The 27,225-nt window shown below is 41.7% G+C and overlaps 1 protein-coding gene across 3 annotated transcripts in view; it reads left to right on the forward strand.

The window, feature by feature from the left end:
- DSCAM (DS cell adhesion molecule) overlaps window positions 1–27,225 on the forward strand; it is a 442,671-nt gene that overhangs the window by 251,725 nt on the left and 163,721 nt on the right. For all 3 annotated transcript variants that reach the window (XM_027689234.1, XM_027689235.1, XM_027689236.1), the window contains exons 4-8: window positions 12,327–12,473; window positions 17,560–17,838; window positions 20,531–20,806; window positions 23,529–23,825; window positions 24,652–24,927. In XM_027689234.1, the coding sequence (XP_027545035.1) occupies window positions 12,327–12,473; window positions 17,560–17,838; window positions 20,531–20,806; window positions 23,529–23,825; window positions 24,652–24,927 (1,275 nt within the window). The remainder of the gene's footprint in view (window positions 1–12,326; window positions 12,474–17,559; window positions 17,839–20,530; window positions 20,807–23,528; window positions 23,826–24,651; window positions 24,928–27,225) is intronic.

Genomic DNA, 27,225 nt, shown 5'->3' on the forward strand with positions numbered 1-27,225 from the left:
CTGTGAGGTCTCCACACAACCTTCTCTTCTCCAGGCTGAACTTTCTCAGCCTTTGTAGGGGAGGTCCTCTAATCCCCTTATTAGCTTCGTGGCCTCCTCTGGACTTGCTCCAACAGTTCCATGTCTATCTCACATTGGGGGCACCAGAACTGGGGCACAGTATAGCAGGTGGGGTCTGACCAGAGTGGAGCAGAGGGGAGGCTCACCTCCCTCAGCCTGTGGCCCACACTGCTTTTGCTGATCCTCGTGGCAATTCCCTGCATGCAGTTACTATTGTTCTACACCTACAGTTGTGCAGGGGGCTGGGGATGTGTCTGACCTACAATGTGCACCCTCAGACAGGAGACCTGCACCAACCAGGGGTGCAAAGGACACACTTTACATTCTGCACATCTTGGGTGGACTGAATGTGCTGGACCTGTGTAACCTTTTCTGCCAGGTCAGTCCTGCTCAGGCAACTTCACGCTCCTTGGAATATCTGGGAATGCAGGAAAAGTCAATTATATAGATCTTCCTGTATAAATGTGATTGCCATGGTCAAGGCCATTCGTGCCTGTGCCATGTGATGCTGACAAGGACAGTCACCCTGTGACTCAACATGTTCTTCAATGGCCTGTGGAGATAAAGAAAGAGAGGATGACTGCTCAGGAAAACTACTTAGGGTCCAGGCAATGTCAGTCTGTGTCTGCTTTGACATATTTCTTTTGTTTGGTTGGTTTTGTTGTTTCTTTTTTTAACTGATGCTGTTTGTCCTGAAAAATAATGTTTAGAAGTGGGAAAAATGCTTTGTGTGACTCTCAGCCTAAAGTCCAATATTTAGAATATGAGCTTGCAGTATTTTTTTTCTTCTGAAAGACCTCTGTTTCCTTAACATTCCTCATTTAAAAGATACAAGTAAAAAACCTTATAGTCACTCTGGTTGCTTAATAAATGCTGCAAATCAACCATAAAACAAAGCTGTGAGGGCTAACAAAATAGGTGCTTTTTATCATTTGTAGAGCTAAATGTATCTGTAATACAGGAAAAGCTCAGGAAAAGCAGAGGAGTTTTTAACACAGCTTGGCTGAAACATTAATCTGGCCAAAGGCTGTATTTTCAAAATAATTTATTCTGAGGTCTTCACACAAAAATGAGCACTGGTGCAAACAAAACAGGCACAGAGCTCCGGTGAACACTCATGGAAAGACAAGAACAGGGGTAACATTTAGCTCATACACAGAGCTTTCTATGTTCAAACTGTGTCCTTGTTGTGCACCTACAGAAAGGGTTGAATCGTATCTGGCAGGTCTTCAGGCACAGCCCAGAAATCGAGGAGTAAGAAAGGATGTTTTTGTGCTCAAAGCCCAGAACTGGGATACAGGATTCCCAAATTTGCCACAAACACGCAAGTGAACTTTAGGCAATTCAATTAGCTTTAGTGTGCCTCAATTTCCCAATCAAATAAAAACAGGCCAATGATGATAATTGTCTGAGAAATGTATTTGGGCATATTTGCATAATGTTCCTGATATCTGGAGAGGCTTCCAAGTGATGATTCTCTGAGCAGTTCAGAGAAGAAAATAAAAAACCCCTAAAATACTTCTATTTATTCTAAAGGAATGATGCTTCTTGTGTTTATAATGTGCTTCTAGTCTAAGGGAAGCAATAACACAGAATCACAATAATCTTTATGAGGTGGTCTGGACCTGCACATCCCTCTTAGTTTTGTCTCACACAGATCTTTGAAATGAAGTTGGATTGAAACACCCCATAATCTTGAATTGATGCCCAGCATAAATCACAGTGTGAATTTAGTCCATGGTGAAAAGTTATATTTACTGAACCCTTTTTATTGTTAAAAAGTTTACTTTAACAAAGATGACAGCAAGCAGAAAATAAACAGCATGATGACCACACATCTACTCACAGGATTATAACTCTTGGTCAAAGTGTTTCTGATTACTGAGAAGTTGTAAGAATTATAAAACTTTGTAACCCACAAAAAGTTATGTTAGAGTTTAAATTGGTGTGTGTGAGAGATGGCAAAGTAGAGGAAAAGTAGGTGTGGTTGGAGGAAATTGTAAAAAATAGTTTAGTTTTTAGAGAGCTGTTTAGAGACTTAACACCACTGTCTTCTTCAAAAAGATAGAAATGTACATCATTAGTTGCTTTTTTTTCCTTTTAAAAATTATTCACTGAACTCTTTCCGCAGAGGACTGGCCAAGAGTCTCCAGGGGAAACTGTTTATTTTGTCTCTAGTTCTTAGTGGCGCTTCTTCCTCCCACAGTGAATATTTTGAATATTTTTTGTTCAAACAATATATGTTTGATTTTACAAATTGAGCAAGGAAGATGCTAATTCCTTCCCATGTCGTTACCCTAAACCCAAATTAACCTGTTTAGCTTTCCCTGATTTTACACTCTCAAAATAAGTAATTAGATAAAAATACTACGGTAGAATGTACCATATGAAGCTTTGTCTCTGCTGCTGCACATGCCTTAAATAAAAATTCTGAAGGCTCAGATGTCTTGTGAAGCTCTGAATAGATCTTTTCATGAAAGGCAGTGGGTACAGTTATAAATTCCTCACAAAGCTCTTCCTTCAGGTTGAGATGCTTCATTACCTTCCCAGTTACCTGCAGAATAAATGTGGTTAAACATGTGGGGCCACAGAGCTGCTCTAATCAACGTAGAGTAATATTGATTATTTGCTGTTACTCAAAATGATTCTGCTGCTGGTGGCACTTGTAATTCTGTGTGTGCCAGGCTGTGATTTATTCTGATCATACTGTCTATAACACTTTATATTCTGGGCATACAATGACTTCTGTAAACTATTAAGGTGCACGTTTGATGATGGTGACATAAACCAGCTGCTGTTCAGGCCAGAGGAGATGGAGGTTTTCCTTTTACCTGACAAGCTTGTGTTTAAATTTCCATGCAGATGGAAGGAGGGAAGGGTTCTGTTCCTTGATTATATAAAGAGCAGAGCATAAGTTTATTTGTGCTAAGCCACCAGTCAGCTCCAGGCTATTTATTTACGTGGGATGCACCAGCAAAAGCTTGAGGGAAAAGATTTTAATCCTCCAGACAGCTCCATATATCATGGGCAAAGCTGAATCCTCTTTAATCAGAGCCCCTAAAACTAGCTGGTGATTTAATATTATCTGCTTGCTTCCTAGCTGAAAAAAGGAAAGCAGCTTCTGCAGCAATGTAGGCAAGGACTCAAATAATCTAAAACTGTGGTATTAAAGATTATGGCAGTTTTATTAAATATCCTGGAGGACTGATAGTTAACAACAGCAGGTAGGGAACTGTAGCTGCCCATGCCTAATAAATTCATGGAAGATTAAGAGGGGGAACAATTAAATATAAACATTATGTGATCAGTCAGGTTTATACTATCCAATCGTAAAATAGTGACAATTGACATAACCTAATCTGTGTACACAAAAATGCAGCTCCTGCATCTAGTTATGCTTTATTTAAAAAATAAAAAAAAACCAAACATATTTATTCCTCCTTTATAAAACTCGAACTCAGCATATCTAAGTGGAATTGGTGTGGACACTTGGCATGAAATACATTTTTACAGTTTCAGAAACATGGAGGGGGCAATAAAATGTGTTCTGATTTGTGTAATTTGCCTGACAATCTCATTTTCAGAATGGCCATGATCCTGGTACCCAAAGTTGTTCAGAAAATGATAACACTGCACATGTAAGAGCAAAATGCTCATATGACTTTCTGTATTCTGAGGTTACAGAAACATAAGTGAACTCACGTTACAGTTGAATTTAAAGCAGCTAAAACCATGAATGCAGCTACTGCCAGCGTTCAGGACTGCTGGATTTTGGAGCACTGCGTTCAGGCCTCTTTCTGTCTCCATGAGAAACCAAGAGAGTGCCAAAGCTCTTGTTCCTGTGGTAAAGCTGTGAGTGACTCAGCAGATAATCTCTCGCAGCTCAATTTATACAGACAAAACTGCAGCTCCATTTCCCTCCCTCCTCATTTTGTCTTTCTGTCTATTTTTTTTAATTATTATTAGTTTTGCTTTATTTTTGCTCTTTTTTTCCCTTTTCTTTTAACTTTTTTCCTTTTCCTTCCTTCCTCTCTTCCTGCCTTCCTCCCTCCCTCCTTTTCTCTTCTAATTTTATTCACCCTATAGTTTCTATAGGCAGGAAATAGGCAGGTTTGTTGTAATAATTAATACAAAACATCAGTGGAAATCTGGAAACTATGGCTGTGGCAAAATCTCTAGTTGTGAGACAGTAAACCATTTGGGAATGGAGAAGTAAACCCCACAGTACCTAAATTTCTTTAAATCCATTTTCTCTGGAGAGATGCAGGAAGACATTGCTGTTTCCTAATATTCCTTAGAGATAAAGGTGCCAAAAGGATAGCAATTTTATGTTAACTGTTTTCCTCTTCAGTCTTTTCTACCTTGAGTTTAATTCTGGGGAAAAAAAAAACAAACCACACAACAAACAGAAGGAAAAGGGAAAAACAGTGGCTTTAGAGGTGAAGGAAACTTCAGGCTTGCAAGCTCATGATAGAGGTACATCTCTGTGAGCTTTGAGGAGCCTGGAATAACAGATGAAATTTGTCAGCAGCCTCCTTTGCCTTGGACAACCACTTCCTATGGCTTTTATGCTTTTTTTTTTCTTTCCTTGTGTCAGGAAAAAATGGGAAGGTCTAAGACCTTGATCCTCATGAATAACATTGTACCATGGTGGTGCTTGAGTTATCCAAACCCAGAGCAAGGAGAGACAAAGACCAGGCCACGTAATGAATATTAAGTATTTGGTTCTTCAGCAGGTTTGTCTGAAGGGTGGAGGTGGTAACCCAAGGGAGGGATAATTTGCTTGTAATTAAGAATGTTCATTACCCTCGGGCTGTAGGGCAGTGCTGTGGCTTTCCTCCTGGACATGAGCTGCAGGTTGTTTCCCAGGCAGGCAGAGGGGCAGTGGGGCAACGTGCTCCAAAGGTGTGATTTTTGTGGAATGAACATCAGTGTTATCCTCTGTGAGGAGTGCTGGCAGGGCCTGTGAGCTTGGCTACATCCCACGAGGGGGAAGTTGTGCTGCTTGGAGGAGCGTGGTCGTGTTCTGTCCATCTGCAGCACCTCCTGTGAGCAACACCCCGGGTGTCTCACGTAGGTTGGGTACCTCGAGTGACGCTTAGAAAAGTGAAATCCTTTCCTCCCTCTTCCCCTACGTGCCTGTCCTTCCTCCTCTAATCTCTGGGCTGTGTAACAAAAGCGTTCACAGGACTGTGACTTCAGGGCACGGTTTTTCCAGCACATTTTCCGTGCCCAGAGCAGCAGATTGTTTTGCTTTGAGAGTGATGTTGTTGCAGTGCTGTAAAACTGAGTTATAGGTTACTCTGCCTGGGCTCTCTGGGGAGGTCTCTCCCCTTTTCTGCACAGGTCACACTAGAAACTTGCTGAGCAGAAGCTGTTCTATCCAGTGGAGGTGACAAGTGCTGCTGATAAGAGTTTATTTGTTCTATATTATCGTTTGGCACACGATTAGATCAGCCATCTGTTCTCTTAATTTCGATCAACCCAATTTAGGCTGCAATAACATAATGCCTTCAGATGTGTTTCCAACAAAGTAAAAATCAAATATGATTTTTTAAAACCATCTTGAGGATAACGTTACCCCCTATTTAAAGACTACCAGCATGCTGGGGGAAAAGGGCCTGATTAAAGAATAATTAACATCAAGGTTTTAAAATATTCTCGTTTTCATACACGAATATTATGCACTAATTCGATAGGAAAGTGTTCACATTTTCTTATGAATTATACATGAGAACAATTTCACATAGGAAACCTAAACAGAATTATTTTAACTTATTAGTCAGACCTGGAAAATTTTATTTTAATCTCTGATATTATACAGTCTAATGGAAAGCATTAAAAACCTTACATAAGAGCAATTTCATAATTGTTAATGTGACCTCTTCTCACTGAGAGGAACGATTTGCTAATGCAGCTCAACTTTAATGAAGCCATAGGTTGTTTAGGGCACTAGTCAGCAGATAGTTAAAGGAGGGGGGTGTGTCAAAAATGCCATGGGATTTGGGGCCCTTAGTTGGGGTTGGTCAAGCCTAGACTTGATCCAATTTCCTCCACCTCTTCCCTGTTTGTTTTGTTCAGGAGAATAAGACCCATCTCTTCAGGATCTTACTATGTATCTTCAGGTCAAGTGGTTTGCTAATATCTCAGATGAAGACATGAATTTGAAGTTCCAATCAGTGAGTGAGATTTTGTTGAGGAAAGTTGTTGATAAAACGTGCAAACTGTTAAAACATTGGCCAGTGGTGATACGGGCTGGTGAGCTGTGTAGGGAGATGGGATCGTGTGTTAAAAGGTTGGAACGTGGAGTTTTCCATACAACTGATATGAATATGATACAGAAGGGAGGAAATCTATTCTCTTGAGTCCAGGTCTCTGAAAAGGAGACCACAATTCAATGAATAACTGAAGCAAGTTAGCCCTGATAAGAGGATGATTTCCTGGATGGGTAAGTTGAAGAAAAATTTGTGTAGAGGAGAGTGGTGACATTTTACATTCACTACAACCAGACCCATTTACTGAACTTATGGGCGTGATTCAAACTTGAAAAGGAACTTCAAAAAGTTGTTAAGGTGTTGAGCAAAAAAAACCTACAGGAATATTTCGAGATATGAATAATTCACAGGAAATGATTTAGGAAGTTCAATCTGTACAACTAATTAAGGAGAAGGATGGTATAAGAGGTAATTTCCTCATGTTCTGTAAGTACTTAAATGGGCAGATTTCTGACTGCAGAGGAAATCTTTAATGAAGGCACAGTAAGATCCAATAACTGGGGCAAAGGCAGATGGACCCAAACAATGCACTAACTTTCAAAAGTGAGAATAATTAACCACTGGAATAATTTACCCGGAGGTATCACACGCTCTCCACTTACAAGAAATCTTTAATCATGACTAATGTCTTTTTAAAAAACCTATAGTGGAACTTCCAGATATGGACTTGGTGCAGGAGTTAATGGGGGGAGCATGAAAGGTGAGAATAAATGACTCTAATGGCCTTTCTAGTCCGTGGATCTGTATAATTTGTTTCTGGTCTCACAGTGAGGCAGTTATGTGCTAGTGACAGATGGGATGCTGAAGAAAGAGTTATGGGTTCCATTCCCTGTTTTTTTCACTGACTTGTGTACATCTATCCATGGATCTCAGTGAGCTTCTCTGTAAGATATTTAAATGTTAATAGAATCACAGAATGGTTTGGGTTGGAAGGGACTTTAAAGACCATCTACTTCCAACCCCCTGCCAGGGCAGGGACACCTTCCACTAGACCAGGTTGCTCAATGCCCAGTCCATCCTGGCCTTGGGTTCAAATACTATTTTTAACTAAGTTTAATGTTATTTTAAGTAGTAATATATTTCTATGCTTGCCTGCACCACCAGGGTAAAAGGTACTGAGGGTTCATGGCAGCCTTTGAACTCTTTGAATGACACATATTCCAGGTGTTGGACCAGGTTTTCAAAGACCTTGAGCACTGAAAGCCAAAAAGATTTCAATGTCTCTGCAAATCAGATGCTGAAATTATTATAATCAAGTTTTCAAGGCATTAATACAAACACTACCAAGGAAGAATAATAAATGGGAATTATGAGCTATATTTTGACAGTGTTCTTTTTAATTGCTGTGAAGGAGGCTTCTCTGTCTTCCTGTCTTGAAGCCTGCTAACAGCCAAACAAACAAAAAGCTTCGGTTTATCTGCTGAAAGGATGTTTCATTAAAAAAAAATAAATAAAAATCTTTATTTGGCATGTTAAGTAGGTGAGTAAAAAAAAATTGGACTTTGTTACAGCAAAGCGAGAGTGATTAAATTAAGAAGAAAAAGCACTCCCTTGGATCAACAGGGCAATGAGAGGCTGTCGATCCCCATCCTGCTGCATTTCCAAACACTTTTTGAAGTACAGAAGGCAGAACACTCAGCACTTGGGCTTTGTCACAGCTGACAGCCTGTCTGCTTTAATGAAAATGCTCCCCGTTTAGGAACTGACAGAAATTACAGGCATTTCCCCTTTTATTTCCCTGTCATCTTTTCTGTCTCAGCAGAAGGAGGGGTTGGTTATTAAAGCATTACATAAGTATGCAAAATATATTAAGGAGAAGAGAGGAGAAGGCAAAGCTTTAGCCCTGCAATTATACACAATGTCTGGTGGGGAGAAATGTGGGATAACATCTGATATGTGACAATAACTATTTACTTTCAGTTATCTTTAAAGAGGGTGAGGCAAAAAATCTCTAGATAATGCTTTAAGTGAAGGTTTTATTATACTATTGCCTGAGTAATTTCCAGGAGGAAGATGATCTAAGCAGTGTTAGATAGCTCGAGTATGTTCATAACTTCTTTAGAAAATACAGCAAGATAACACAGAACAATTTCTTGGCTCTGCACAGCTTTCAAAAACCTCTTTTATTAAGTGGCAGGCTTTTAATAAGTGTGCCCACTCTCACAGACCCAGATGTAGCACTGCATCTGAGGAAACTCGCTTCCAGGGCTGAGAGGGAAGGCTTCACTTGCAAATATAAATATAAAAATCAGTACAATGGGATCTGGAAATAGCTCACAAATCTACATATATTCATCAGCCACTGATGAATATGACAGTAGCCACTCCACATCCTCATCCACATCCACAATCCACACCCCAGCTGTGACTCCAGAGCAAATATTCGCAGCAATAACATGTACAAGGTAAAAATACTGACAAAAGTGGGCTTTCAACAGTTTTAAGGAGAGCTCTGAATTTGATCTTCTAACTTAATTTGTGGCAGTTATTTCATTCTTATCCTGAGAAGAGAGACAGATTTAATTATTAATGGTGGCCTGTATAGATCACCTCTCAAAACTGCGCAGAGGATCTGTAAATAGTGAGAGCTTTAGAAAACCATAGAGAAAGGAATTCATTTTTAAGCTCTGGCCACATCTGTGTGATCTCAAACTTGTGTGTGCTAGGAGTCTCCAACAGTGAGACTCTTTGCAGAAATGGAATTATGTATATTTAGCAAAGGTGAAAATGGACCCCAGGAAAAGAAACTCCTGGAAGCCTTTGTACAGGGAGCACATTTCTGCCTCTCAGCTGTTTGGGTTCCACTCACTTGACACAAATGCACAGCACGTGCAGGTTTAGTGGAGGGACCAAAACAGTCACAATCACCCCATTAGCACCTTTTTATGTGTTCCTGGTCCTGTGATGTGAAAGCAGCCTCTCCGCCGGCACCCACCCCGGCACAGTTTGGTGAGGGGGTTACATCCCAGCTGGAAAAATCTGATTTAAGTGTGGATTGGGCTGCAGAGGACACGTCTGCATGGCACACACAGCAGCCTGGCAGCCCTGCCAGCAGAGTGGCATTGCTGTGGGCAAGCTCACGTCTGTGCTGTCTGAAATGCAGAGCTGGTTAATGCTCACACAGCTGGAAACAACAGCGAGAAGAGATTGCCTTTGCTGCATCCCCCAAGTAGAGCCCTTAAATGTGATTCCCATCTCCTGAAGCTGTCATTTTATGCTGCCCACGGAGCAGAAGGGAGACAACTGTGCTTCAATTACCTGTAGTTCTTATAACATATTCCTTGGCAAAGGTAGGTTTGCTTTATGAATATTTCAGGAGTGTGGAAGCTGCTTGTGGCACCAAAGTCAAACAGCTCGTGGTTTTCACACCAAAAGCCTAAATATCCTTCTAACTTAAAGTTAGGGGTAAAGGCAAACCTTGTTAAAGGGTACAGATGTTCAGCATCACCGTGTGATGAGAAGAGAGGGTGGCACAAGTGTTTATGAGCAATGTAAACAGGGTTCTGAGTAACTGAGCATATTTGTGAAAGGAAAAGAAAGAAACACTTAGAATAGGACTCTACATTATATCTAGGAGTTACATTATATGGTATTGGTTTAACTTATCACTACTGTCTGTATCATTTCATCCAAACATTGCAGCTAACTCTTAAAATAATAGATGTAAGATAGCTTTGATTTTTTCTTGTAAGCTTTTCAGTGCCGTGTTTCAGACACCTGATTGTGAAACTGAGATAGGATTTATTCAGGTGCTTTTCCTACTACACTCTACAGTGCATTTTTCACAAGCCTTCTGTGTGCAAGCAATTAAATTTTCACAGGCATGTGAATTCAATGTGGCTTCTGTATAAGAAAAAACCTCCCTAGCCTGTAAATCTGTAAATCCACCTAGGCTGGAATATTGAGGTGAGGATATTCCTCTTGCCATCCTGTTCAACCTCCTCCTTCATATGTTTCCTTGCCCAGCTCTTCTCCTTTATCACTGGGCAAGTACCTCAACACCTTCTATTCCTCCATTATGGTGATTTATTTTCACAGAATCACAGAGTCATTGAGGTTGGAAAAAGATCTCCAAGATCATCGAGTCCCCCCTGTGTCCCATCCCCACCTTGTCCCCCAGCCCAGAGCACTGAGTGCCACATCCAGTACTTCCTTGGACACCTCCAGGGATGGGGACTCCACCACCTCCCTGGGCAGCCCCTGCCAAGGCCTGACCACCCTTTCCAGCAAGAAATTCCTCCTGATGTCCAACCTGACCCTCCTCTGCTCAGCTTTAGGCCTTTTTCCTTTGTCCTGTCACTTGTTACCTGGGAGAAGAGCCAGGTAACCCCCCCAGCTCCCCCCTCCTGTCAGGGAGTTGCAGAGAGGAATAAGGTCCCCCCTGAGCCTCCTTTTTCTCCAGGCTAAACAACCTCACCAGTTATTTAACCCTGGTGTGGTTATTTAATAATTCAATATGCATGCAAGGATGGGAGGGGTGGGCTGATGTTGCTTTATTCAATATTTTCTGCTCTAGGGGTCAGTCCTGTCCTGTGACATTAAAAGGTTGTTAATTTTATTCCCCATTTCTTTTATATTATGGTTTAAAGGAGATTGCCCTCTGTAATGATACCATTTCCTTTCTGTCTTCTCTCTGTTGGATTGCTTTCCCACTGATGCATTTGGGAGCAAGCATCCTGACTACATTTAATTATTAAAAAGTCATTGCTCAAATAGAGCTCTGAAGAAAAGGAATTATTTCTTACTGCATATTACTGAATATTAGTTCATAATGGGTTTCATCTTTGTGTACTCTCTCCCCTAATTTTGGAGCCAGGTGTATTTTATAATACATAGGTACAGGTATTTATATTGTGAGAGTTACCAGCTACTAGAGAAAAAACAGAAGATGTAAAGAAAAGAAAATATATTAATATTTTCTCCAATATAAGAGTTTTAGAAAAGCACATACAGCTTAGACTACAATATTTTTAAAGTGGAAAGATTGAACAGGTGAGGCTCAGGTTTGCAATGCATTCCAGACACATTACTTCCATTTACTGCATTGTGGGAAAAGCTTCAGAGCAAACATGTAGATTTTAGGGGATTTTGTGTCTTTGCTTTTAGAGTGGGCATTTACAACAGAACAGAGGCACTTCTGCACGTGTCACATGATCCAAACTGCACATGTGACCATAAAAAAAAAATGTATTTGGAGAAAACTTAAATTATATTACTTTCAGTTTGAGTGAACGCTGGGAGAAATGCTGACCATGAAACATTTCAATCTTGTTCAGTTTTAGGGGGCAGTCACTTAATTTTCTCCCTGAAACAAACTTTTCTGTGTCAAACTAAAAAAAAAAAAATACTTTGGATTTTAAATGACACATCCTGTGCTGATTATTTAAGCCCTTCTTTTAGATGCAGTCTGTCTGCCTGCTTCTCTGATCACAGACTACAATATTATTGTATTATTTGTATTAATTCATCTTCTGCCAGTGGCTCAGCCATGGAGTTCCTGAGGTGCAGAGGGAGCTCAGCCCGTCCTGCTGAGCCCTGGAATACATGAACCCACAGGAACATGTGCAGGGCAGGGTGGGAATGCTTGCAGGTATCACACATGTGCACAACCTCACTGTCTCTCTAACACTTACAGCTCTGCTGCTGAATTGCTGTCACATCATTCGACAATATTGAATTAAATTGAAATCAATCCATTGGTTCTTTACACTGTATTTTATTTCAGATGTCTCTTATATTATTCTTCAGTTGTGATATAGACCATTGCACATTTCTTTATTTCATTCTTCACCTTTTCCTTACAGATTCCTGCCTTTCTGCACATAAAGTGCAAATTAATACCTTTATGTGCATTTGCAATGAGTACTTATTAAGCTCATAATTGGCAGCTTCAAGACTGACCAAAAAAAACCTTCGTGACCCTCCAGCCTGCGTCATCCACCCTCCAGTGCAGCAGATATTTTAACCACTGCCAATTTTTGTGTCTTCCAGGACCTAGATTTCTCATCACATCCACGGGAGCCTTGTATATTTTAGACGTACAGAATGAAGACGGGCTGTACAACTACCGATGTATCACAAGGCACAGATACACTGGAGAAACACGACAAAGCAACAGTGCAAGACTTTTTGTATCAGGTGATTCTTTTCTGTATCATGCTAAATGAAGTGTTGTGTGTGTCTGTCTCTGGTGTGCTCAGCTGGCAGGGCGAGTTCCTGTGCCTTTATGCACTAAAACCCACATTCTCTGTCAAATAGAAGTGATGAGCTGTGAGCTGCAGCAGCCTGAAAAATAAAATGCCCCAGTTTAAAATCCTTTCTTTCTGTTTTTCACCTCCTGTTAGATATATCCAGAGAGCCTGTAGGGTGCACTGGACAGTGCGGTGATTTTTAGCAAGTTTAGAGCAATTTATGAAAGGACTGTGGATGGGATTCATCCCGTCAAAAGTAGACTTGTTCAGGGAAAATATCTAATCACCTTGATTTCCCTGTTAAGAAGAACCAAGGAAAAGGAAAACTTGCAGGGGTAGTGACCTGATCTACTTCCTCTGCCCACTCTGGGGTGAGATGAGTTGCCTCATAGTTCCTATTTCCCTCTGTTAACCATAGCAGGAGGTCAGGACCTTCATTTGACTCAGCTGTAGACACTTCCACTGTGGGAGTCTCTATTTAGGAGAGGTGCATTTCAGCCTTCTTTTTCATCCATCACACTCCTACCCTGGGGAAAACAGTGTGTTCCCCTGCTTCCAGGAGGGATCTCCAGCCAGAAGGAGTGTATGGCCCCTGCCAGTCCACCCAGGCTGCTGCAGGCAGGCAGGAGGGTGAGCTGGTCAGTGCTCAGGGCTGAGAGTCCCAAAGCAGTGGCTTTATGCAGCAGGTGGGAAAATGAGAAGGTACTTGGGGTATTTTAACTTTTCCTTGAAATTGTAAATCATCTCCTGATTGTTTTGTGTGATGGACTGTTGGGTTCCCCACACACACCCCCCAAACATTTTGGGGTGTCAGTACAGTGCTGCTCCAGTCCCAGCTTCTCCTCATTTTGTCTAATCGAGAGGAGGTGCCAGAGACGACCCCACATCTGACTCTGGAAGTTGCTCTCAGACACCTCTGTGTAGGATTAGCACTTCTCCATCCCCCCTTCCTCTCCCACATTTGTGTGTTTGCATGTGAGCAAATCCAGAGTTGTTTTCCCACATCCATAGAGCTCACCAAGGCTGTATCCCAGACTCTTCCTTCTCCTTGTATCCTTGCCTTACAGAAAACATGCCCACCATCCCTCTGAAAACCCCACAGAGCTATTTCTCCTTTTCACTGTTACTGAGTTTCCCTGAAGATCCATCAGGGTGCAGTGACCTTCCCAACCTTGTCAGTCACTGGGGTCATTCTCCTTTTGACCCTGTCCTGTCCTCTTCTGGTCTTTTTGTCAGAATAAAACTCTAGTGATTAGTCTCAACTTTCCACCCCTCTGTTGGGAGCCCTAAGGGAGGCAGAGGTGAGCACAAGATTTGTCATTAATAACACACTTCCAAAATGGTCATTGTTGAAGCATTTTGGAGTCCTCTGAACACACAGGTCCAGTACTTAAATATACTAATGATAAAAAAATGCTGTGATTGTTCAGGTTAGAATCACTTACCAGTCAGATCCAGGGGTTTCTTCCTTTCCTGTGGGTAAAACTGCTTTTCCCAGCCAGGTGAAGAAGTAGTTTTCCTGCACAATAATCTGCCTGCTTTGGTCTTATAAGGGTAGGCAGGGTTCTATCCTTCTGGCTGGCTCCATAATATGGTCTGCTTCCGAATGATATCATGCTAAGGATGAGCCAGTGGTAACATAAATAAAATCAGGCTTGTTGTATCTTGGTTACCACAGGGAAAATTCCAGTTATTTCACTGAACAAAAGGGGAAAATGAAAGCTCTGTCTTGTTTGCAGTTCAGGACAAACACCCTAAAAGATGTGCTCTGTGTGGAGTTGCCTTTTCTATTCTCCTCCACAGACCAAATCAAAATAGCAAATTTGACCTGTGTGCAATAGCTGGCTTTTTTAATTAAATGGGATTAAATTATTCTCAATCAGAGCTAGAATGGGCTCTGATTTCCAGTCCTGTTAATCTACTGAACAAGAGCACCAATTATGGGCAGAGTTTGCCTCTTAATATTTCTCTAACAGGTTTGCATTTTTCTTTACTGGAATTTATATTTCCTTTAGGAACTGAGATCAGAGAATCCATGAACATAGTTGTGAAAGGTCTACCTGCATGGCACCTACATTTTTGCCTGCCTTTTACATCCATATGTGTTCCTCATTTTTTGGGGATAAAACAGTTTGTGGTGGATATTGATCATAGTCTCTTGGACATGTGTTTAATAAAAGTTAAGCTTATCGATTTAAAGAGTGAGAAAGGTAATGTAGAGATAATAGCAAATACACATGGGAATAATTAGTGTGGCTATGACCAAAGCAAATCTAATGTAAGAACATCTAGAAATCACATGGACTTTCTAAGTAAAAAGGCTGTTAACATGCAACAGAATATTCTTTTAATACCCATTATAGTGTGCTTTTCCAATAACAATTTTGTCCTGCCATGAATCCCAGCTCCCAGATTCTTTACTGCTTTTTAACCTCCACGTTCTGAAAAATCATTATGATTTTTGAAAGCATAATGTGTTTCTTCCTCTGTCCTTTAAAGAGGATCCAAAGTAGAATATTTTAGAATAGTATTTTGCCTTAGTTTATTAACCATTGTCCTTGCTAGAAGTCCTTTGAGCTGTTTTAGCATAGTAAAATAGTAATTCAAAAGGCAATACCACATATCATAACTGGGTTATCTTATTTTGCTTTTTGCCTCATTGCAGGTGATTGTAAATGAATCTTGGGATTTTTTTTGTGGCTTTTTGTTTGGTCTTTTTTTTAACTGGAATATATCACGTGTAGGAGCTCTAAATAAGTTTGTTCCAGGGAAAACCTAGAGAGATATTTTTACTGCCCATCTAAATATAGAAGTACAGGGTGCAAGAAAGCAGGTCCTTGGAATCATATTTTGTGTATCCCTGAATATATCTTAAATGCCTTCTCTATAAGAACAAGGTCAAGACTTCTGAAGTATGTAGGCAAATCCAAATTTAGCTGTTCTGCAGGTGGGACTCCAGGCTGGGCTTCTGCTGCCAAGGCTCAGTTTGAGAAGGGACAAAGTGACATAAAGTGAACCTGGGATAGAGGACTCTGTATGAGTAGGAATGCACACACAATGCCTTTAAAAGCCAGTTGGCCTCTTTTATTATTTAATTATAACTTTCAACTGAAAAAATTGATTTCGCCTTCCTAAGAGCCAGAGCTGTAATTTCTTTCCTGCTCATGGTTTTACTCAGTTAATTCCTCAGGCTGCACGGAGGAATCTCTGCCCTGGAAGCAGAGCTGCCTGATGACCCAGGAGGCGAGGAAGGAGCTGGGTAATCAATTAATCAAATTGACATTGGCCTTCCCAGTAGCGTCCTGGCAGATTGTGCTGCCACCAAGCCAGACACAAACAGCATGGCAAGCTCAAAAATATAACACATCCTGTTGCCAAATGTGGGCCCTGAGGCCACTGATGTGTGCAAAATCATTTGTTTAACTACTGGCTGATGCATTTCTAACAAGACAGACAGGACGTTGATGTCAACTGGATGTGCTTCTGCCTTCAGTGGCACCTAGAGAGCAGAGAAACCTCTGCTGTCACCTTTCACTGAATTTGGCATTTAGGGTTTTTTATCCAGATATTCACAAAATAAATTTATTTATTCTATTATCTTAACATCACGATTTTGGTTTCTGGACTGATGGTGTAACTCCCGTAGTGCATTGAGCTGTTTGCTCTCTCACCTCCCAGGCGTGGCTGCAGTTCATGGAGATATATCATGGTGAGATATTCATGGAGATATATCTAAGCTACTTTTAAACTAACTAGCTCAGGTGCTGATTATGCTATTGCTGGAGTATCTTGAATTAAGCATGAACTGCTCCTTTAATCTCTTCAGCTCCTAAGAGGAACCTGCTGCAGCTGCCCTGTGAGCAGTACCTGAGTTTGTTAAGTTAAGGACCATTTGAAAATGTCAAAATGGTTGCAGTCACACCTACACCCAGGCAACTATGATGTAGATACACCCAAAAGGAGATCAGTGTGTCAGATAGGAGCTGATCATCAAGTGAAGTTTCTCTGTGAGTCAGAAATCTTAGCAAAGTGGGTGTGTGTGATGAGAAAACACTTTGATGAATATTTGTTGATTTATTGTTCAATATTTATGTTGCAATAGCTCCAGGAGGGGCTTCCAGCCCGCTGCACAAAACTATAAATCATGACAATTTCAACCTCCTAAAGTTTTCAAACTTAAAAAAATCCCCCAAAATCCCAAACAGAGTAGTATTTCTGGTGGGGTAGGTGCACCTCTGGTGAAGGCAATCCTGCCAGACATCTGTGAGATACATAAATATATGCCAGGTGCTTCACAAGTGCGTTTGTCTGAGAGCTGCTTTTGTCAGCAAGTTAAGCACAGAAAGATGCAGGATTAAGCTGTTCTTGTCACCTTAAGTTCTTGTTCCAGAGAAGAAGAAAAGACTTGTCTGTCAGACTGCAGACAGAAATTCCTGTGCCTTTGCCCATTTCTCCCCTGACAAGGGAATAAATTGCTCCTTAAATTCAAAGCCTTCAGACGGCCGAGAAGAAGGGACAATGTGCTGGCTTCAGCCTAGAATAGAAGTAGCAATAATTGTTAAAGCAACACATTTCTGGCTCTGATAGGGAACAGAAAGGATGACCAGCGAAATGTTTGCCACCTGGAAAAAATCCAGTGAGAGGATTTCCAAGTAGTCCCGAGTTGCTTTAGCAGCATGTGCTGCTGGATCCCAGCCACCACTACTGAGCTGTTACAGACTGATGGCTGGGTCAGAGGGGCAAACTGTAGTACCCAAAACACTGAGCTGGTGAGTCAAAAACTACAGGAGAAAAAAAATCTCAGAATATGCTGAGTTGGAAGGGACCCACATGGATCATCGAGTCCAGCTCCTGGCCCTGTACACCACAAGTCACAGCGTGTGCCTGAGAGTGTCATCCAAAGGCTTCTTGAGCTCTCTGAGGCTTGGGGCTGCGAGCCTGTTCCAGCACTCAACCACCCTCTGGTACATATTTCTTAGCGGATTGATTTTAACGATCCCGTTGGGAAAAAAACTGCTTCTTTCCCTTTCCAGATCCAGCGAATTCAGCTCCATCTATTCTAGATGGGTTTGACCACCGCAAAGCCATGGCAGGACAGCGAGTGGAGCTGCCCTGCAAAGCATCAGGGCACCCCGCACCAAAGTACCGCTGGCTGAAGGACAACGTCCCCTGGGAGCCCGACAGCAGGTTCAGGCAGACGGTGACGGGTCTGCTCATCGAGAACACGCGGCCCTCGGACTCGGGGAGCTACGTCTGCGAGGTGTGGAACAACTACGGCACCGCCGAGATGGTGGGGAGGCTCTACGTCAAACGTGAGTGTGGCTGGGGCGGGGGGGAGTGGAAAAAGCTTGGACAAAATTTATTAAACAAGACCATGAGGTGCAGAAAGGACTCCCTCGCTTTCTAAACTCCCTTCAGGCAGGAGTCCAGGCGTGGCTGAACCCAGTCTTAGCCTTGGATTATGCCAGCGGTTTAAATTTAAGGAATTACAGAGGTGTGACTGAACCGCTTTCGTCCCGCGGGATTTGGTGATTGGCAGAATGAGAATGTTTGTATGAAATTATTTATTGTTCTGAACGATCAGACAAATTTATTATTACAAACTATCAAATAAAATTATTTATTATTACAAGTGATTTATCATTAGAAATGATCACTTAATCAGACTTATTTACTACACAATATTCAAGCTAAAAATACTGGTAGTACAGAATGAGATAGGATAGTGCATTGTTTTGAAGCAGTTGTTGAAGCAATTATATTAAAGCAAGCAAAAATAAATAATCATTAAGGAGAGATTTGATGTGACTCACCCATACCAACGCTCGTGGGGAGATCTCTTTCTCTCAGCCTTGAGGAGTAACCTTGGAGGGTGTCCCCACCCGAGGCAGGAATCACCACACACACCCCAAGAAGGGTTATGTTAGAAGAACCCGACTGTATGAAAGGGGACTGGGCTTTTATAGTATAAAGTGACTGACTGCTAGTCAAAAATTTCCAGGCCAGCTACCAGCTTATCTGTCACATCCAGCTTCAAAAAGCAGGATGTGTGTTGGGAGTTTGGTGAACCAGGCTGGTTTTAGCACAGTTCAACTCCAGAAACATTAGCATGGTGCCACCAGTAACTCCTCACAGACAGCTCACATTATTTGCATCCTCTGATTGGATTTTAGGTCTTTTAGGGTAGGCCTTCCTGCCTCAGTAAGTCCTGGGCTGAGCCCAGACCTCAGGCCACTTCTTGCTTGGGTGTTTTCACCAGGAAAAGTGCTGCCTTGTCTTGCTGTACCTTCTGCTTTGTTAATTTATCTTAGCAATGATTAAACTTCTCAAAGTTGTGGAACAAGAGAAAGTCATCTCTGCAGAGATGAGTTAGTTGGCCAATTGAGCGATCAGAAGTGCAAATAGATGCAATTTCTAGTGTAGCTCTGTAATTTATCACATGGAGGATGTGTAATTTAGAAGCTTGAATTGGATGCTTAAAAAGAAATTGCAAATGTTCTCATAAATAAAGCTGCCAAACTCTCCCTGCCATGACTCATGTTGTTCAGCAATATTGAGTACTTGTACCTCCGCTCAGCTGAGTATTCATGTGTGAATATCCTGAATGTTTCACAAATTCTGCAAAGATAATTATCACTTCAAGAGCACCTCACTGGAAAAGTGCTATTCTTCTATTGTTAAAACAAAAATTATTTCTTGGAATAGAAATAATGCTTTGTGAACTAGTGTTTCCATCTCTGCAGCATGACTAGCAAACTGAAATGGGGCAAGTCTGTGAGCAGTTCAGGCCATAAAAATGCCTTCACAAATACTTCCACGTAATGTTTTTGGGCAAAATAAAATCAAGGTTAAAGATCAGCAATTCATAAATTATTATGGAGGAGCTTTGCTTCCCAAAGTATTTATAACTTGAGTTGAATTCAGTCTGCCTGGGATGATACAAAGTCAAAACTTCCAGTAAATACTTTCTGTATTAAGCTGATGGAAAGCACCAGTTGAGAAAAGGAGTTTTACCCTCCTCTGCAAAGGAGGAAGTGATTCACTGGCATCACCATGACTCTGGGATGTTGGTGACGCCCTCGAGTGTGACCGTTTTGTTTAATGGGTCATTGACATTCCTTTTTATAGGAAACATGGGGATATTCAGTGGTGAAAGTAATCCCTTACCTTTATAAGGAAGCCAGGCCAATATATACAAATCATGAGATGAAATCTGTGTTCTGTAATAACTGTTAGGTGGCAGGATAAAGATTGTTTTCCTTGCATTTATGTTTATGACTTCTCTTCAACACTTCATCCTCTTTTTTATGATACAAAGCTTGCATTATGTATGTCCTACTGCTTCTTAAGGCTGACTTGAAAATGTTGTAGTCCTCCCACATCAAAACAGAAAATCTTGTGAGCCCACACACTGAAACACTTCCATATCCATGTCTGATGGATATCCATGTCTGATGGGTATCCGTGGGTGTACCTGCGTTAGCATCTTCCACCCTTGAAAGCTGATCTCCTTATCATTGGCATACACTGCACTGCTTCACATCAGGGAGTAGCTTTGGAGCAACATAAACTGGGCTTCTTTTGAAGGAAACTAAAACAGAAGATGAACTTCAGGAATGCACTTAATGTACTAGTTCAAAGATGCACACTGAACTCGTGAGAAATAACATCCCAACCTCTCAAAGCATGTGTGGTGCCATGTCTAGGCCCTCAGCACCAACAGTGTTACCTGTAGATCTGCTCCTACTGTTCATTTGGGCATGGAATTGTGTCATGTGTTGAGTAGGTTATCCCTATTGATCTATTATTTTTTATCATGGATGTTGGTGGCAAAAATGCTTCTTAGAGTGAAGAAGTGTTGTTTGTTTGTGTGCATTTTTTAGAGGGGTGTGGCCGTGGTTTTTATCATTCTCCTTAACTGAGAGTTAATTTATTACTTGCACAAAAATGCACATTTATAACTTAACATGTTCCATTTCCCCTTGTTTCGATTTAAACCTCCAGAGCCACTAAAAGCCACCATCAGCCCCCGGAAAGTCAAAAGCAGCGTCGGCAGCCAAGTGTCATTGTCCTGCAGCGTGACGGGGACTGAGGACCAGGAGCTGTCCTGGTATCGGAACGGGGAGATCATCAACCCCGGGAACAACGTCCGGATCACCGGGGTCAACCGGGAGAACCTCATCATGGACGGCATGGCCAAGAGTGACGGGGGAGCCTATCAGTGCTTCGTGCGCAAGGACAAGATGTCTGCCCAGGACTATGTCCAGGTGGTTCTGGAAGGTCAGTCTCCACCTGCTTTCCCACCAACAATCCGGGTGTCTGTAATGATGTATAAGTTGTCTTTGGTGCCGTCGTTGTAAAGGGAACCCTAAAATCAGAGGGTACTCACAGGCTCTCAGTGGGGTTTGTCGTGCCCCGCTCTGGGTAAAAACTGATAGAATGGAAGCACTGGTTTGAAAACAAAGACCCGTCTGTGAGGGAAGATGCAGGTACCCCCAAAGTGCAGTGGGAGGGTTGTAGGGAAATTTATTTCCAAAGTCAACAACACTGGACTTGAAGAACATTAGCCTCAACAGCACTTCAAACAGCGGGCCTGGGGGAAGACACACCCCCTGCTCTTCTCAGGGCTTTAATAATTCCTGCCAGCCCCCTCTGTGGGGGCCTTCAAACATGTCTGCAAGGACTGACCTTTTTTCTCATACCAGGGAGAGTTTGTCTGGAATGCAGAAGAGAAAACATCTGAAAATGTCTCTAGAAAAGATGCCTCTTCCTGTCAGGAAAGTCTTCCTAAACATAAACATAAACAAAATAAGCCCAGATCTCCTTGCTGTAAATCTTCCAGAAGAGTCTTCTACCCTTATACCTTCCCAAGCAGGTCTCTATTCAAATCCAAACCTCTCCTGGGCAAAGCTTTTCTGTTTGGCCTTATTGGCCGAAAGCTTGGGGATCATCTTAAATAACTGACACAACATTGTACAGGATAATCAAATGGGGAGAGTCATCAATTTGTACAAAGGCTGCTCACTAATGAGGCTGTAGTGCAGGCATGGCATGGACACTATTTTTAGAGTCTTTATAGGAAAAGAAGAGATTACCTGCCTGGACTAAGTTACCTCGGCAACCATCTCCCGTGACTAAGAAAGCCTAAAGAGCATATTGATAATCTATCGTGGTGTCGAGAGAGTGCAGGTTATCAGAGAGCAACAGCAGGAAAGATTTCAAAGACACTCAGGTCTCGCTGGGAAAATAATGTCTGCTTTCATCTCAAAAAAAGCCTGTCACTTGAATTAAAAAAAAAGGGAAAAAAAAAAAGAGGAGGAGGGATGGCAGAGGTACATGGTGTGCACACTCACAGGTTTATTGGTCCTATGTCGGCTTTCTCTCAGGATAAAAAGCTTTTTTTTGTTGTTGCTGTTGTTCTGCTTTCTGAGGGGTGACAGTACCTAATGCACAGCAAAGGAAAGGAAGAGAGTCAGGGATGAAAATAAATAAATAAATTAGGACTCTGTCACACAACCGATGGGACAGAAATGAAAGAGAGAGGGGGGCAGAGGAAAAAATTATGAGATCAAATAAAACCAAATGCTCTTCCAGGCATGCTGAGGCCTTTCAGCATTCTGAGAGTGCCAGTGCTTATGTTTTTTACCCTGTGGCAAAGAAGGGAATTTTACAGCCCTGTTTTTAATTCTAGTTTTTGGTGAGTCTTGCACATATCATGCCAGTTCCCTCAGTCTCCTGTGTGATGTGGCACTGACATTGCAATGGAAGAATCCTCTTAAATTTATAGGTAATACATAGCAGACTGTACATGAAGAGACAAACAAATAATGCATCACAGAGGGCATGAGACTTGTCAGTCATGTCCTGACATCCTCTGTCCTGCACCAGATTTGTCCTTAAAGGACAAACAAGATGAGTTTCCAAGTGTCTTTGGCCCTTCTCTAGGTGATGAGGCACCTTTTCCTCCTGTTTTTGCAGTCACTAATGCTGTAGGAACACCAAAATTGGTTAGTTTACATGCCACTTGGCTCTTTAAAACCCATCTTGAGACTAGACTGCTCCTTGTGTTCTTACTGCTCCCAACTGCACTGAAATTCCATCTACATACAGCTTGGAAAGGAATATTTTCAAAGGAAGACAAACATGCATTGAATGATCCCAGAAAGAACTTCCTAACTAATAGCAGGATGTCAGCACTCCTAAATGTTCCCCCACTGAGAGGTGGGTATTTAATCCTGCTCCCTGCTTACAAAGTTTCCGTGTCCATCCATTTTCTTTACTCAGTTGCCTGGTAGAGGCTGAGTAAATTGGGAGAGAGTTCACCGGATCAAGCATTTGAATGCTCTCATTCGGGGAAATATTTATCTGTGGCACAAAATGACCACAGAAAGAAATTGGCATCACTGCTGTTACTGGCAATGTGTGTTCAGAAAAGCTTAATTTAACACTTTGCTAAATGGGGTGTTGTGGGTCAGGACTAAACTGCACTGGCACAGCTCTGTGGAAATCAGCCCAGGCAAGTTATGCCTGGCTCTTGGCAACAGCATTCATCCTTAGCTTTCCAAGGAACTAAATCTACCAGGAGAAGAAAAACCCCAAATGTGTTGAGATTTTGCTCTATGTCTTTTGTGAGAATTTGCACATGGCTTTAAAAGTTTTCTGCAGGAACCCAGAGGTTCATATAGCCTATGATATGTAACTTATGATATATTCACATAACTTATAGTTCCCTGATCCATCCATTAAAGTGGTTTTCCTGCAGCAGAGTCAGTACCAGGTTTCTCAGGAAATGAAAAAGAAACCTACCATAAGGAAAGGGTCATTTAAGTCCTCTGCTACCAAAAGTTGCTTCTCTCTCTCAATAATTAGAGTTGCATCCTGGAACACAATTGTTTGCATCGTTTCTAAGAAAGACCTTGGCTCATGTGAGAGGCTCCAGGATAGAGGGAACAAGCTTTACACCTTGTAAGCACTGTTTTCCTGCTTTTCTTTCCCTCGGCAGATGGTACTCCCAAAATCATTTCTGCCTTCAGCGAGAAGGTGGTGAACCCGGGAGAGCCAGTGTCCCTCGTGTGCAACGTGAAGGGGACTCCCCTGCCCACGATCACCTGGACTTTGGATGAAGATCCCATCGTGAAGGACGGCAGCCACCGGATCAGCCAGATCATCACCTCCGAGGGCAACGTGGTCAGTTACCTGAACATCTCCAACACTCAGGTCCGAGACGGGGGCGTTTATCGCTGCACTGCCAACAACTCTGCCGGAGTCGTCCCGTACCAGGCTCGAATAAACGTAAGAGGTGCTTGTCAAATCAGCTCCTCAAAAAAAAAAAAAAAACAAAACAACACACATAACTCATTGTAGTGGAGAAGAAGATTCTTGCATGTGATGAAATGAGTCTTGGAATGCCAAAACCAACTTACTGTTTTTTCCCCCTCTCCCTTTTTTTCCCCCCGCTCTCTTTTCCCTTCCTGTCTCTCCAACCCCATCTAGAAAGTGTATGGGATGGTTAAATACTGAAAGAACACTTTGGCTTGTGTTCTATAGTCTGTTTTTCCTGTACTCATCTCTACTAGCTCATGGTTTCTTTACTTTAGTCCTGCTGTGCATGGGGTATTTTTCTTTTCCTTTCCTCCTTCACTTGTCCAACATTCATTGTAATAATTCATGTATACAGAACTTTAGCTTGAATTTCTGGCTCTACATGGCATAATACCCACCCTCACGGTATTATACTTTATACACATAAAAAATAAAAAGCTAACTTTGTAATTGTTCTCATGTGTAACAGGATTCTGGCTTTGTATCCATGTTAGTATTTCACATTAATTAAATCACACTCGGCCTTTTAACTTGTAAGGCAGCAAAGATTTTATCAGGCAAGTGCAAACGTATCCCCCCCACATAATTAGTATGGATGCTGCAGGGTGAGGAAAAAACTGGAGCATATAAAGATTAGGGAAACTGCTTAGCTCTTGAAAGGAAAAACTGTCAAATGCTAAGAAGTGTCGTGCAAGGCGCATCCCTTGATGTCGTCAGCATTTGTACATCCGGAAAAATCAACACACTTCCTGAAGCGAACATGCCTTTAAATTGTTTCCAAGAGTTTCTTTTTCCCTTTCCAGGGCCGGCCAGCATCAGGCCGATGAAGAACATCACGGCCATAGCCGGGAGGGACACCTACATCCACTGCAGGGTCATCGGGTACCCCTATTACTCCATCAAGTGGTACAAGAACTCCAACCTGCTCCCGTTCAACCATCGCCAGGTGGCGTTTGAGAACAACGGGACGCTGAAGCTCTCGGATGTGCAGAAGGAGGTGGACGAGGGGGAATACACCTGCAATGTCCTGGTCCAGCCCCAGCTCTCCACCAGCCAGAGCGTGCACGTGACGGTGAAAGGTGAGGTTAACCGGGAAAACCGAGCCGGGATAATTGCTGTGTCACCTGTGGAAAGGCAGAGTTGCGCGCACACAGGGATTGTCCTGGCACTTAAGGAGGTTAATCCAGATTTGTGTTTATTTTTAATGGTGACACAGGTGCTCATTGGTCGCCGCATCTTGTTCTCTCTTGACTTTTACCCTCCTTCATTCCACTGCTCTCCATATGGGAGCCTTGCAGCAACAAATTTTCCATGAGCATTTTTCACTGCAACAATTAAGCCAGGAGATTAACGGTTTGTCCCCTACCTTTCACTGTTTCACTGTTTTCTCTGCTGGGTAACAAAGTTCACATTTTCATTAGCCAGTGACTTTCCAGCTCTTAAAAAAATGAGATGAGAATTTTAGTGTCTGTATTTTTACCAATAAGCAGAGACAGGAACTAAAAGCATTAACCTTATTAAGTGATTGTCTGAGTGCTCTCCACGCTTAGAAAGGTAACGCTGTAAATAAATGTGACTTGAAATTCTAAGAGGATGCTAAAAATCTATTCAAATAGTCCAAAACAAGGATGTTCAGATGGCCCTGAAAGACTTCAGCAATAGATGGAGAATAGGAATTTTTTAGCATTGTGTCCTGACTATTCTGATATTGGCAGTGCTCAGACCTATTCATAAGGACACAAAAGACAGAAAACCTGATTGCAATAGCACCTACTTTTGAGCAATGGGGCCACTAAATAGTGCAATTCATGTGAACTTGTAGGAAGAATTGAGGTATAATTTCACTGTTCCTGAAGTTCTTAGAAACTTCCTGAGCTTTTTTTTGGGGGGGGAGAGGAAGTAAGGAAGGTTGATTCCTGTATCCATTCTCAGGTAAGATACAGAGAACAATAAACTAAAATGACTTTGTTATAGATATCTGACCTTTTAAATTCTTTCTGCTCTGGTAGTTTTGCCCTTTGGTATCAGCCTGGAGTGATGCAATTGCTAATTATTTCAAGAGGTTTAGGGGATTAGCTTTAAACCATGAGCAATTTGGACTCTGAAAGGCATGACATCTCACACACCTGAGACCATCAGGGGCATTGGTCACATGCTGTGGCATAAAAGCCTTTTCCTTTCATATATGTTGTACCTTGCTTGACATCACAATAGTATCACACATCTGTTGATACAGTTTAGGAACTGAATGACAAATCAGTAACTGTGTTGCTGCTGCATTAACAGGCCACAGTGGTAAATCTGGTGGGGAATTCTGCCACTTAAATGACTCCATTCTTCAAATGACTGTCAAAACTAATGTAGCCAGACAAAACAAATCCAGCAGTCTATCCTTACAGCTCAGGCATTTAGATCAAAACAATACCAGCCACTGAGAACAGTAGCTGTTACCTCAGGTGCAATCCTGTTCTATCTTCCATTAGGTTACAATTTCGAACTTGACAATTCCTCCCCCAGAAAGCAGATTGCCAACCTTCTCCATTTCGATTGAACTGTAGCTTTTGTCAGTGATTTGAATTCTTTGATGGTGTTCTGCTGTAATTCTGGATATTCAGCTGCCAGGGCCATTGGCTGGTCAGAAATCTTGAACAGTGACTGAATATGCTCTAAATAACTTTAATAAAGTTATTGACAAGACACTGTTATTTGAAAAAAAAAAAAATGTTAATAACCTGACCTCATATGCTAAGCCCAAAATGTCAAAGGTGAGCTTTGTATGTCAGACCTGAACAGTTCTCAAGGTCCTTCTCTTGTATCTGGAGGTCAATATTGTCACAGTGGATTTTTAGATGGCTATGTATTGTTTCCTAGAACTACATGGTCTTTTTATCAGCCATTAGTGGAGAGTCAAAAGTGGCCCTGTTGCTTTAAAATATTATTAATTTGTGCCTTGCCTTTTCACTTTATAGATTCCAAAGTTAATGTTGTGAGTTTCAGGCACTTATATCTGATACTGAGAAATGCAAAATATGGCCCAGTTTACATGCTGGAGGTTAAAAGTACTTTGAAATATGACATTGTAAGGGGAGTTATCATCAGTGCTCAAATATCCTTATTTATAGCTCAGCTTCTCATACCATCAGTATAATTATTTCTTCTCCAGACAAACAGAGGGAGAATTCTTGTCCATCTTCAACATCATGAGTCCTTTGGTTTGCTCTCAGTTCTGCTACAAGTTTCCTGGGTGACCTCAGCACCTGAAGGGTGATTCAGAATAGGTGACAATGAGCTGTTACTTAGTATTTTATTCCCTCCATGTTCTGTTCTGAGGGCATAATTATTAATTTCGTCATGAGCTTATAACCTCTGTGGTATCC

This window comes from Neopelma chrysocephalum, unplaced genomic scaffold (assembly GCF_003984885.1).
Source record: "Neopelma chrysocephalum unplaced genomic scaffold, ASM398488v2 Primary Assembly neopelma1_76, whole genome shotgun sequence".
In the NCBI taxonomy this organism is placed as follows: Eukaryota; Metazoa; Chordata; class Aves; order Passeriformes; family Pipridae; genus Neopelma; species Neopelma chrysocephalum.